At 45.2% G+C, this 13,750-nt stretch overlaps 1 protein-coding gene across 2 annotated transcripts in view; it reads right to left on the bottom strand.

Annotated features, from left to right (window-relative positions):
• Positions 1–5,541, bottom strand: part of kazna (kazrin, periplakin interacting protein a) — a 223,144-nt gene extending 217,603 nt beyond the window's left edge. For both annotated transcript variants that reach the window (XM_056274020.1, XM_056274022.1), the window contains exon 1: positions 4,897–5,541. In XM_056274020.1, coding sequence (XP_056129995.1) covers positions 4,897–5,071 — 175 coding nt within the window. In that variant the 5' untranslated portion in view covers positions 5,072–5,541. The remainder of the gene's footprint in view (positions 1–4,896) is intronic.
• Positions 5,542–13,750: the final 8,209 nt, after the last annotated feature.

The raw sequence follows: 13,750 nt of genomic DNA, 5'->3' as shown, positions 1-13,750 counted from the left end.
ATTGATACAATGAATTGTATTCTTACAACGAATTTGTTCTCTTCATTTAACCCATCCTTGGGGTGCTTTAACTCTGCACTCTCCCTCATGCGTCTTGGCGCATGGAGAGCTGTTTTCCCTTCTACTCTGCTCCATGCAGGACTGTCACAGTGCGTAACCAGGTGTGGGAAGAGCAGCAAAATATTTCATTCATTAGCGTGTGATAAATGCGGAATAAGCTGGAACCAATGTGCTGATTCAATTCGAAAGAGCAACAGCCAATAGGGAAACTCCCCACGTCTGTGTTTACCAGCGACTTCATTGGTCGGCCGACCAATCATGTAACTTCAGTGACGTAATTGGTCACCTGATCCAGCGGCCCAATCGTGTAAACATGATCACTCAGTCACTCTAAAATGGTTGCTCAGGGACATTTGCGTTTGTAGAGCTGGCCCGTTGGTCCAGTCCAGCCAAAAAAGTGACCAGTTTTTAAGCAAATAGGACCCTGATAACCTTAACCTTGCTAAATAAGAAATGCCAGTAGCTGGAGAGGCCTCGAGTGAGCAGAATTACAGACCAGCATGTTACTTTAGTCCCCCTGGCATTTGTATGCAGAGGTGGTCAGCTTATTACTGCTGCATAGAGACACCAAAATCTTCAATGCTAAATGATATAATTGGCCTGACTCAGCTTTGATCTCTGTGCTAACACTTTTACAAAAGTTAATATATCTCGAGTTGTTTTATTCATGATGAAACACTGTTTCCCTCCCCAGATAAATGATCATCCTGTCAACATGGAGAGGTTTTAATGAGCTTCACAAAATAATGCAACGAGGCAGTGCATATGGGCTAAGATGAAAATGTAGTCAATAATCGTATTAATCCTTGACCACCCATACTCGGGTCAACAGTGCCTATACACAAATAAATGGTCTTGTCATATATGCAAGACTGATTTTCTCTCAAAACCATTGAATACTGAATAATGCACCCAGTCTTCTTATGACGTGGTTACCAAACCATCGGCTTCAATCAAAGCGTAAACTTTCGACTGAGGTTCCCTTTCACAACTGAATCAACATATTCATTTTTTTTCCTTTTCAGTCTCAAAATGATAAGGGGATCCATTTCCATAATATTCTTACAGTCTACATATGGCTGGACGCATTAGTATATTCTCTCTGGGAACTAAACTTGTCTGAGGCCCAATTAATTAAATAAAGCTAAGTCAAGAAACTAGATATAAGATGTGAGAATAAGAGTCTATTTTACTGGCCAAGATATGGCAATTAAAGATAGATTATTTTTTTAGGGGGGGGGGGTATCCCTTTTTTCTCCCCAATTGCATTTGGCCAATTACCCCACTCTCTGAGCCACCCGGTTGCTGCTCCACCCCTTTTGCTGATCTGGGGAGGGCTGCAGACTACCATATACCTCCTCCGATACATGTGGAGTTGCCAGCCACTTCTTTTCACCTGACAGTGAGGGGTTTCGCCAGGGGAATGTAGCGCGTGGGAGGATCACGCTATTCCCCCCAGTCCCCCCCCCCCAAATGACCAGAGGAGGTGCTAGTGCAGCGACCAGGACACATTTCCATTTCCACTCCCCATAAACCAGGGACAACAGAAGAGTAGCGTAATACACCGTATGAAAAGGACAGTACTACTAGCGTGCAGGTAAACAGTGGGTTTATATTTACTCGGGCCATTGTGGAACAGCACAGAAAAATACTTTCTGTACGGCTGTAAGGTGGCAAGCGTGAAATACTAGTAGGAAAAATAAACAGCTCCCTGGCAACCATGGTAATTACTAGCATTTTGTGTGTGCTCTGTACAGGAATCGGGGCCACAGGTAGAAATTCTGGGCCAGTTGTATGATGGCTCAGCATTTCTTTTTATAAGAAGCCCCACAGCTCCACAGCGAATGGAAATTATGTCTGTTCAATTCCAGAGGGAGACTCATCAACTTCCACATGAGAATAAAAAGCTCAGAAGACAGACGAGGTTGGAGGATGCTTTGAAATAAATGTGCATGTTGGGGCTTTGGTGTGTGTGTGTGTGTGTGTGTGTGTGTGTGTGTGTGTGTGTGTGTATATCCACCTACACTTTGGGATGGTATGTGAGTTTATGTGTGAGAAAGAGGATAAAAAAGAGATCGAGCGGTGCAAATCCAGAGGGAAATGCATTACGGTGCGCATCTGTGTGCATGTGCATATCTGCGTGTGCATGTGTTAAAGTGATCGTTCAGCAGATGCCATGAATATTATACATCAGCCACTTGTACGCAAATCTCTACACTATAAAAAATGAACACAACACGCGCCATATTCAAATGGACTTACAACTTGGGAAATTGTGGGTTATGAATGTAGGATCCCCAGGTGGTATGCAGGTAGGTAAGCTAGCTTAGCGGGGGTTGCTGCTGTTGGTTATGAAGTGCGAGGTGGCCCCCCCACGGGGCATCCCTCAGGATTCTCAGTCTGCAATATGCGCAATGAACCACTGACCCCAACCACACACCTCCCTCCCCATGGCAACTACTCGTGATGAATTACCCCGTCCCAAACCACCCACTCCCCATCCTAGACTTCTCTCTCTGCTTATGCACACTGGAAAGGTTTGAGTGAGAGGAAATAAAACAGACAGCCTGGCAGAGAAGCCATGATAGTGCATGAGATACGGACTAAATATAAAAAGGAAATATCGGCGGCATCCAGTGACCTTATCTACAGGAGCCAAAAAGGATGTGTGTTACAGACACATCGCACCATAAGGTCAGTGTGGCATTTCCAATCACTGAAACCCCTTTACAAGAGATTATAGATCCGTTTCTGAAATTACTGTGCATCAGAATCTGGAGCTTTTGACGAGAACCACAAAAAAAAGAATAAAAAAACAAATCATAATAAAGATAAGATTCTAAAATGATGACTAACCAGTCCAATTAATATTTTAGGGATCCTTGTGACATTATTGAGGTATGGGTCTTCTCCAGGGAGAATTCTTGCTGTCGCAGTGGGGATGATCATGACCGAACATGCAGGGCTCAGTTTCACTTTCGGCTGAGAGCAGAAAGAGCTACGAGGGACAATGACATCAGCGCTCAAACTCACCCGGCGGAATGCTTGTCGTCACTCGCAACGGCACGCACAACACACGCACGCACACACTGCTATGGTAACGGCGAGAGTGTGAGGGGACGTGTGTTGAAGGAATAGAGCAGCACACGAACACACACACACACTCAAAAGATGCATTTTCACATTAATCTTAATGTGAGCACACACGCAAAAAAACTATGGCAACAGCATGAGTGTGAGGGGATGAGCGATGAAGAGAGCATGTACAAAAAGACACACACACACACACACACACACACACACACACACACACACACACACACACACACACACACACACACCAGACAAAAATAACTGAAGAACAAAGCAATAGAGACAGTCCATTGAAAACAACAATGCTGACACATGACCATTCGTGACCAGTGGTGGACAGCCTGTATCAGAGTAGGTATGCAGCACAGCAGAAGGGCAAGGCTGCTGCTGCTGCTGCTGCTGCTGCTGCTGCTGCTGCTGCTGCTGCTGCTGCTGCTGCAGCAGAGTTTTCTCTACATAACACGACTGAGGACAGCCTGCAATCTCTGACTGTGGGAATACAAAAGTTTTTGTTTTGTTTTTTTCCTTAATAAATGTAAAACATCGAGACAGTGTCCTTTTCCCAATCTGATCAAAGATGTATCTTAGAGGTATGAGTCTGCTCATGCCAAGATGGAATGAAGCTTATTATAGAGTGCTGCTCCATGCCACCTGACTGCAATGGACACAGCAAGAGTGTGAGAGTACAGGGGGAGGGGGTGGTGGTGGTGCAGAAGTTGAAGGGATATAGTAGCGACCCATGCCCACGTGCACATCCGCTCATGTGCGTGGGCACCAACACACACACACACATGCACACACACACACACACAGAGTTAAAGGCACCAACATTCAGTTGTTAACAATCTTCATGTCAAAATAAGTCTGTAGCTTGAACAGGACAAGCAGAGCAGCACACACACCAAGTACACGGGGCAGCATTCTGCAGACCGGGCAGCCATTCAAACTGCACTCGGTAACAGTAGCCCAGAGCAACCCTAAACCCTAACCCCCCCACCCCTTGCCCCTCCCTCCCATCAAGAGAGACAGATCCATTGCCCAGTTTAGGGGGAACCGATTGAACCAGAGGCCAGGTGCCAGAAGAAAGAAAGAAAGAAAGAAAGAAAGAAAGAAAGAAAGAAAGTAAAAGAAGAAGATAACTTGGGCACGGGGGGGGGGTAGCTTTACCCGCTAAAGAGGAGCACTACCCCCTCTTAAAGGTTCAGGGGGTTAATTATTAAACATGAGCAGGGATTTGTAGAAGATCTGAAAGTGGACACAGGCCAACAGAGCACCCCCCACACCCACACACCATAACCATAACCATGCCTCATCCCCCCCCAAACCCCCACCCCATTCAGCTCCTTTTGTTCATCCCAGTCACCCTGTCACTGACTACCACATAAGCACTTATTCTCAGGGCTGCAAGTGTGAAAGGGACGTTTTTTTGCTTTTGTTTTTAAACTCATCCAAGCATACTGCACAAGTGTTCAATGTTTGCTGTGATTCTCGCAAACACACACATACTGTACTACATCACGTGCAAGCACAGACTCACACACACACTCTCGCGCAAGACACTTAAAGATTAACAAACAGCCGTGACAGTGCTGCACTGACCCACTCAATCCTCTCCACATGTTCTCAGCCCCTCACACTCTGACACACACACACACACACACACACACACACACACACACACACACACACACACACACACACACACACCCCACTGTGACTGTGTGACTGTCTGTAGTGTCCTACCGTGGTGGTTGTGCTGGAGGTTTTCCAGCACGCTGGCAGAGGAGTCGGCTGCCCCCAACTCGGCCAGTCTGCGGCTGGTGGCACTCAGCTCCGAGCGCAGGTTGGTCACTTCCTGGCTGGCCGACTGAATGGCCCCGTCGATCCGCTGGGCCAACTGCTTGTTGTCATCCATCATCTTCAGGATTTTTGCCTGAGGAGAAGAGAGGAATCCAAACAGGGTGTCATGCTGTTGACGGAAGAAAGCTGTCCCCCAGTTCACTCCTTTCTGTCTTTTTCCCCCTCTCCTTGTTCCTTTTCTTGCTCCTTATAAAACAACAGCAAACAAAAAAACAGTCAAGTTAAATCCTCAAAGCAGTTTTGTCCCTTCTTTTCCTTAGGTAGGGTTATCCGGCTCAGGGGAAATGTGCTATGTAACTGCTACCTGCTACAGGGTGTGTGTGTGTGTGTGTGTGTGTGTGTGTGTGTGTGTGTGTGTGTGTGTGTGTGTGTGTGTGTGTGTCTGTGCGCTCAGTGGAGAATGTATGTGTGTGGTGTGGGAGTCAGTGTGCAAGCGTGTCTGTTTGCAAGCGAGAGAGTTCAGCGAGAGAAGGAGAGAAAGAGAGAGAGAGAGAGAGAGAGAGAGAGAGAGAGAGAGAGAGAGAGAGAGAGAGAGAGAGAGAGAGAGAGAGAGAGAGAGAGAATGTGTCTGTGTCTGTGTCTGTGTATGTTAGAGAGCCAGCTCTCTCCCTGTGTAATGTGCTCCCCGCAGCTGAAAGGACACAGAGCACTGAGAAGATGACAAGCGCCTTTTTAAATGGACCGTACCATCTGCAGAGCGGGGAAAGGGGGAGTGGACTGGTCCATAGAATCACATGCTTGCATGAGGAAGGGTTGTAAGAAACTCCTAACTATCTTCAATAGATTTCTTTTTTTTCTGCTGTAGGGTTCTGTGGCGATTGAACACTTGGCAGTGAGAAATGACAGGCTTCAAATACCAATTGAAAGCCAAAGAAAACTGTCTTGAAAGGAAAACATGACAGCACTTCCTCTTTCCATTCCTGTCTCTCTCCGTCTCTGTCTGTCTCTCTTTATGTCCCTCCTTCCCTCTGTGGACTCAAGGGCAGAGGGAAGGAAAACGTTTCTTTGAGAAATATAATAGTTGTGTGTGTGTGGGGGGGGGGGGGCGACAAAACCAGTTGCACAACCACATAATCTTAGCAGTGTGTCACAGCCAGGTATCCCTCCTGTAATACAAATGTGTTTTATAGCTATTGTCAAAACGTAACGTTTGTGGAAAGTTCAACCTAACAGATAATGTGCAGGCATGGGACTGAAATGTATTGTATACAGATGACACAACTGTTTATTTAATCAACAGAGAGAAGTCAAGCTGTGGCGCGTGGGTGTACACTTCTTTTTGGCGGGCCTGTGGGTGTCTCCATTTATGTGCCAGTGTATATTTGAATTGGACTCCTGTTTGTATATTAAACAGAATGTCACGGGTCCACCTTGATGCTTGGCGTTTGCACTCACCAAAGCGCAAGGCCCCGTTGATCAAACACACCCGCTGTGTAACAATAATATTTATCCAGCCAAGTGCAAAGGATCAGCTTCAGTTTGAACGAATTATAACCCCATTGATTTTTTTATTTACCTTGATATATTCAGGGAAAATTGATTGTCTACGCACGCTGGGCCTCAGCAACACTTCACAATTACTCATTTCCCAACATCACACTTGGGAACTTCCCAGCACAGTGACATTCCTCTGTTGGCCGCCGAGCAAATGAGGGCTCGGTGTGCCTTGCCAAAGGGTCCCCAAGCAGCGGCCGTTAAAAACGAAGGGCGCCTTAAGCATTGCATTTCTCCAGGAAAGAATGAAGCCAGAAGGCAGATTCCAGCCAATTATAATTTAGTCACAAGTTTAGAACTTTTGTGCTGATATTGTCGAATCAAAATGGATCACACCAGGCAGGCTCGTTCACATTAAAAGATGCATTCTCAGAGGAACTTTCTTTCTAGCACACATTTCCAATTTACGCTTCACTACCTTTCTGCCTCTTTTGTTTAATCCCTTCTCTCTCCATCTGTTTGATAGAGGAGTGAAAAAAAATGCAAAATACAGGAAGCAGGCACAATGACTACCACCTGGTTACAGATAAGGCTTATCCATTACTTTCAATGTTACATTAATGCTCCATTCTTCCCGTTTTTCAATACTCCAGCAGGGTAGAAAGCATACAGCTTTTGTGGAGAATGGCTGCAGCGAGACTATGAAAAGAAAGTTTCTTTATCGTAGCCATGGCAATGCAGGAGAGTGATATTACCTCCAAATGTCACACATGCCGCATTAATCAACTGGAGCTCTTTGAGAAACAGATGGAGTCTGGCAGCTTACTGAAGGGAACAGAAAGACTTGTGTCGGAGCCATAGTAGTGCTATACTGATATGAGACAGAGGAGCTGATGGGGAATATGTGTTGGCAGGTTTTAGATACCAACTGGGTTTAGGGGATTCTAACTCGATGGGGCAACCATTTTGTGTGTGTGAATGCACCCCCTGTGTTTACTTGGGTACAATATCTGATTATGCAAGTTTGTAGTTCTTTGTGTATGGATATGACAGCTCACAAACACAAAATAAATGTCATTAGGTGATGTAGTAAATAAAACATTTCTTTTAATTGTTTTTCCTTTTTTCTCCCCAATTGTACTTGGCCAATTACCCCACTCATCCGAGCTGTCCCGCTCGCTGCTCCATCCCTTCTGCTGATCCGGGGAGGGCTGCAGACTACCACATGCCTCCTCTGATACATGTGGAGTCACCAGCCGTTTCTTTTCACCTGACAGTGAGGAGTTTCGCCAGAGGGACGTAGCGTGTGGGAGGATCATGCTATTCCCTCAAGTCCCCCACCCCCCCAAAACAGGCGCCCCGTCTGACCAGAGGAAGTGCTAGTGCAGCGACCAGGACACATACCCACATCCAGCCTCCCTCCTGCAGACACGGCCAACAGTCTGTAGGGACACCCGACCAAACCGGAGGTAACACGGGGATTTGAACCGGCGATCCCCATGTTGGTAGGCAACAAAATAAACCGTTACACTACCTGGACACCCCAAGCCATTTCTTTTAGACCATCAAAATCAGGCATTTTTCCACCATTGTGTGTCATGGGAAAAAGTTTCCAGGGCTGTCATGCAAATACCGAAATAAACAATTGTCTAACCCCTTCAATGTATTCCCAGGGCTCAGAACGAGACTTGACAGCACGGGTCATACTTGTGACTTGTAAAAATATCTGCCCCCAACATGGAACATTATGTGTTGTTGCCTTTGGGCCCCAGAGCTGAGGAAAGCCGCCCTGCTGCCCCCACCCACCCCCAGACCCCCACCCGAAGGCGATCTTGCATTTCTCAACTCTGTTCTGACATTTGGCTGTCAACCAAAGCCCACTCACTAAGCAATTCAGCTGTCTTGTTATTGTTTCCTGAGGGTTCTTTCAACTCTGACCCAAACCTAAGCAGCATGTGGCGAGCAAGGATCAGCCACTGCATTGTATATGCTGGGTTGACACGGATGTTTCTGTCTTCTCTGAGAAATTGTTGCTGTAGCCTCAATCTCTCCATCCTTTTCTCTCTCTGTTGCCCCCCCACACACACACACTCTCTTAAGTGTGCATGGATGTGGGTCTGTGATGGGCATCAAGCAATGTGAAAAACAATCTTCCCTGTTGACAAAACCTCACGGCATACCACTGGCTAGCAAACCCTCTGACAGAATTGTTTTGTCATTCATAACTTCAGCACATGCACACAGGCGCGCGCACACACACACACACACACACACACACACACACACACACACACACACACACACACACACACACACACACACACACACACACACACACACACACACACACACACACACACAGAGTTAATGTCCATCCATCTGCCCGGACAAAACTCACCCCCTTCTCCCTGCTCACCAAATGAACATCATGTTGTTATTTATAGATAACCCTGCTGCGGCATATGATACATTAGTCACCAGGGAGGGCAGGAAGCGACTCACTCCCTCTCTCTCTCTGTCTCTGTCTCTCACACACACACACACACACACACACACACACACACACATACACACACACACACACACACACACACACACACACACACACACACACACACACACACGCAAAGACATGCACTAGGGGGCTAATAATCCTTAAAGTCATCTGATGTTCATTAACGCTCAAATTTATCTCCCATCAGGTGTCATAAAAGTCTATTGGACCCTTCTGGGTAATTAAGACGCCGTGTGTGGTTGTGTTTGTGTATGTGTGTGCATGCACACTAGTGTCTTTGTACAAGCCTGTGTGGTTTTATGCACATTTGTTTTTACTGTGTTAGTGTAGTTTTGCCTAAGCAGACATTACCTTGCCTGCATCCATATAACTGCAATTTGAGCCCCGTGTGTGTGTGCACCACGTGAGCCCCATCCTCAAGCTTCTCCTCAGAGGTCTCAGGAAGCTCCGCTGGTCAGTCAATGGAGCGAATCTGGACTCAGGGGCTGACTGGGGATTGGTTATTAGGTGGCGTGCTGGGGTAGTGGATTAGCATATGAATAGAAACAGAGGGGAGTCAGCTCAGTGCTACTGCTACTGTTTTGCATCGTGCAGCCAGTGTGTATCCTTCCACACAGCAGGCCTTCTGTCGCCTGGGAGCTGCATTCAGCCCAAGTCATTTCAAAATGTTGCAGGATTGAGGGGTTTAAGGGTTTTCTAAGTAATTCATGTAATTCCGGGATTTTCCCAAGTGATTCATTTTGTACTTTCCAAAGTTAAATGTTGTTGCTTGGCTACATTAACAAAAAAAACGGTTTACTCTCTGTACTTATATTTGTTGCCCGGGAACTTAAGAGACGATATAAAGCACTAGAAAGTAAAACGTCCAGGTGCTTTCGATGCCTTAATGTCTTAAACTCTGCTGAATTTTTCATGAATTGATCTGGATGCTTGAGTACCTTAAGTACCACAAATACTACAGAGGCTATAGGTGCAGCATGTATAGGAGTATCGGTAACTTTGTGATGGACTGGTGAGCTGTCCAGAGACTGTCTCCCTGTCTTCCACCCAATGACAGCTGGGATGAAAAAAAAAAGAAAGCTGGGATAAGTTTTAGCACCCCACAACCTTAAACTGGATGACATTGAAAATAATGCACAAAAACTACAGAACACTGAAAATACAAAATTCTGAATTATACTTGACCTCTTGAAACAGACCCTAATCCAGCACATCCCAGTATTTCATTTAACACATACAGTAATATGTGAAAGTTTCTTGGTTATTTTTGTCCTAAGATAATATTTTTAGGGCAGCCGGATAGTGTAGTGGTCTATTCCGCTGCCTACCAACATGGGGATGGCCGGTTCGAATCCCTGTGTTACCTCCGGCTTGGTTGGGCGTTCCTGCAGACACAATTGGCCGTGTCTGCGGGTGGGAAGCCAGATGTGGGTATGTGTCCTGGTCACTGCACTAGCACCTCCTCTGGTCAGTCGGGGTGCCTGTTCGGGGGGGAGGGGGAACTGGGGGGAATAGCGTGATCCTACCATGCGCTACGTCCCCCTGGCGAAACACCTCACTGTCAGCTGAAAAGGAGCGGCTGGTGACTCCACTTGGAGACATGTAGTAGTCTGCAACCCGGCAGAGGTGGTGGAGCAGTGACCGGGCCGGCTCAGAAGAGTGGGGTAATTGGCAGGATACAGTTAGGAAGAAAGAGGAGGAAAAAAGCAAACAAAAAAAAATAATAATAATAATAATAATCAAACACAGACTTTTTGATCCAAACACAGACTACATAGGAAAACAGAAGCGTTGTCTCTGGCTTTGGGCCATCCAACAAAAGATGAGTAGGCAGTACATGTTTGTCAGTCACTGGGATTATTTGGGAGACGTAATACGACCATTTCTCATGCAATGTTTTATAGAATTACTGTTATGATGCATTAACGAAAAATGTTTTGATGCAGATCTACCAGACAATGAGCCATGCACTGAAAATAAAACTAAGTTCTTGTTATAAGATAGGCGCCGTTAATGACATTTCATCGGTCATGGGGAAAATTTGCATGTAGCAAGAGCAAGAGACCGATAAAATACACACTACAGTATGGGACAAAACACTAATCTGAACACATTCATTCACTATCTTGTTCTGTTTAATGCCACAGAGAGATATTTCTATAAGGCATCTACTTTAGTAAAGAAAAACATCGCACAGTGTTAACATGACATTGATGTCACGTCGCAACTTTGTATTCTCCAAAAGTAGTATGTAATCGTTGCCTTAGTGCTGTGTTGTCAGCAGGCAGGATTGTCCCTCTGAGTCAAGGTCGCTGCTGTGTGGGTAATCTAAATGCAATGTAAAGATACCTACAGACCACAACCTGTGTTTAGTGATTCAGTCTATTCCCCTGCAATGCAGAGTTTATGGGCTGCACCAAAATCACCTGCTCATTGATAGCATCTGGAAAGGCCGGCCAATGAGGTGGAAAAGGTGCTGTAACAAAGGTACGCCTTGCTGCAACCTCTCAGGCAAGCTTTTTTTTCTTTCTTTTTTTGAGCAAACAGCAGGGTTAATGCCCTTAGAGGAGTAAGGAAATGGAGTTTTTTGTTGCTGAATGATTGTATCTTGACATCTTATCGAGACCATCTCATCTTAAGGGAGAGCGGGGCTCAGCAAAACCGGCTTTCTCTGCAAAGTCAGAACACACCACCACACATTTTGCACAAATGAAAGGAATAGGATAGAAAAGGAGGTGGAAGAGAGAGGGGTGCAGAGGTAATGGGAAAGAGAGAGAGAAAGAGAGAGGGACAGTCTCAGAGAAGATGGAAGCATTTGACGGGAAAATGCCATTTATGGCCAGTGCACAAAGTTTCAAATCTTTCTTTTCATTGAGGGTAGAGACTGTAAACTAGCCCAAGGGGGAAAGAAACTGAACATGTCCTATGGCTTACACTACAACTAAAGCAATTCAGTAGGGCGTGACATCCTACACAATCAGAAAATAATGTGTTCACCCTCCAATGAGTCACTGTGTTGTTGCCAAGGAACCCTGGTATTTCCAAGGGAATATTTGGTACTGTTGTTATTAGCAAGTTCATCCGAGTGTATCATTACACTGATATGTTTTATTTATTTGTGCCAGACAGTGTAACCAATGCAGCCTGTTTCCAATCTTTCACAGCAAATTTCTGTTTATTATCTATCAACATTTGTTCAATTTATCCTAATGAAGCAACTCAGTTTTCCTGGATGGCAAACACATGAGAGCTCACTTAAGACCTCCTCTAATGCTTTTTCTAGGCAAATTTTCAATTCCTCCACTATCCAGCTGCTTCGCAATGTCCCCATTGAGGGGCACTGTCAACAGAGTCAAACACCTCCCATCTTGGAACCAGGCCCAGCTTAACAGGCTATAAGAATCCATTTGCCAAATCTAAGATGTTTGAAATAAGTGATTCATTGGGATATAAAAAGCTCTGACAGGTCAGGGACCAGAATCAATGGAACGGAGAGAGCAGCTGACTAGTTGAGCCAGTCTGGCGATGAGGATGAGAGCAAATTTCAAAGCAAGGTGAGATCCATGTGCTCCTCTCATAAACACACCGCCCGAAAAGACTTGGAAGCGGAATGATTTCAATTTGCTTTAGATGAAAGTTTCTCACAAGCATACTGGTCTAGATGACTTGCAGTTTTCACACAAAAGGTATCGTATGCAAGCTCACTCGTGCACAAGTAACTCAAGGAGAGTTATGAGCTCGCTTTCTCGGGGAGGGTCAAACCAAGACAAAGTACAGGGACAAGCATAAAGAAACCAGGGTCTTACATTCACCACATTCCTCTGCTTATTATCAATCCTCATTTCCCTTACTAGTTCTACTGTCAATAAGAACATTATACCACAGAGTGTGTAGAGTAGGCATTGAGAGTCTCACTGTCAGAAAAGTGAGAAGGCAGGAGAAAAAAAGTTAAATTTTAAGTAGTTGAATGGTCGGACTCAGTACCTTGATCCTAACAACATTCAGATTTTATCCAGCTACTACATGTCCACTAAAAGTGACCTTGAGCAAGATAAAGTCCTCTTAGCACCTCATTCATTCTGACTTAATCTATACCCAAAATAAGAGGACCAGCTAAATTATAAATGGAGAATCACTGGTCTCCCTTGGGGATGACAAGAAAGATGGTTTATTCTCATCAAAGATGGGGCTCTTCTCCATGCCCAGAGCTTATTATACAAAAAACAGCATATTGAACTTATCACAGCATACTTAAACACTGCACAGTAAGTAAATGTTGCACCCATATTGCTAGTGAATGACTCCTACTGAATGGATATCAATGTTATTGGAATATCTACTACGCCTGTCCTCACCCACCCAATTTTTCTAATCTTCTATCCCATTCCCACTAAGTCCTTGCTCACCCCCCACCCACTGCTTCACATTCTCACCATTTGTGGGAGTCAGATCCAGGGAAGCAATGGTAAATGTACATTTTTTGAGATGTCCATAATGCCAAACTGCCCCGTCCCCAGTGATAACAGCTAAAGGCTAATCTCAGATACAAACAAGTTAGTAGACTTTGATGAGAATTAAGATAAGGGATGTTCCACTGAAGATAAGATAGCAGGCAACAAAGGCCCCATGCATGTTCACAGTGAGAACTGGGGGAAACTACTTTCATGCTGACAAGGGTCTGGGAAGCCTTTTGGTTTGTGTTATCATGATAGTTTCTCCATACACCGACAGAAGGTTTAAGTTTTGTTTTTGTTTGTGTTACAATACAGAGAAGATAGTGGTTTGAAT

Source organism: Lampris incognitus, chromosome 2, assembly GCF_029633865.1.
Source record: "Lampris incognitus isolate fLamInc1 chromosome 2, fLamInc1.hap2, whole genome shotgun sequence".
In the NCBI taxonomy this organism is placed as follows: domain Eukaryota; kingdom Metazoa; phylum Chordata; class Actinopteri; order Lampriformes; family Lampridae; genus Lampris; species Lampris incognitus.
Note: the sequence above shows the minus strand (reverse complement) of the source record. Positions and strands in the feature narration are given on the sequence as shown.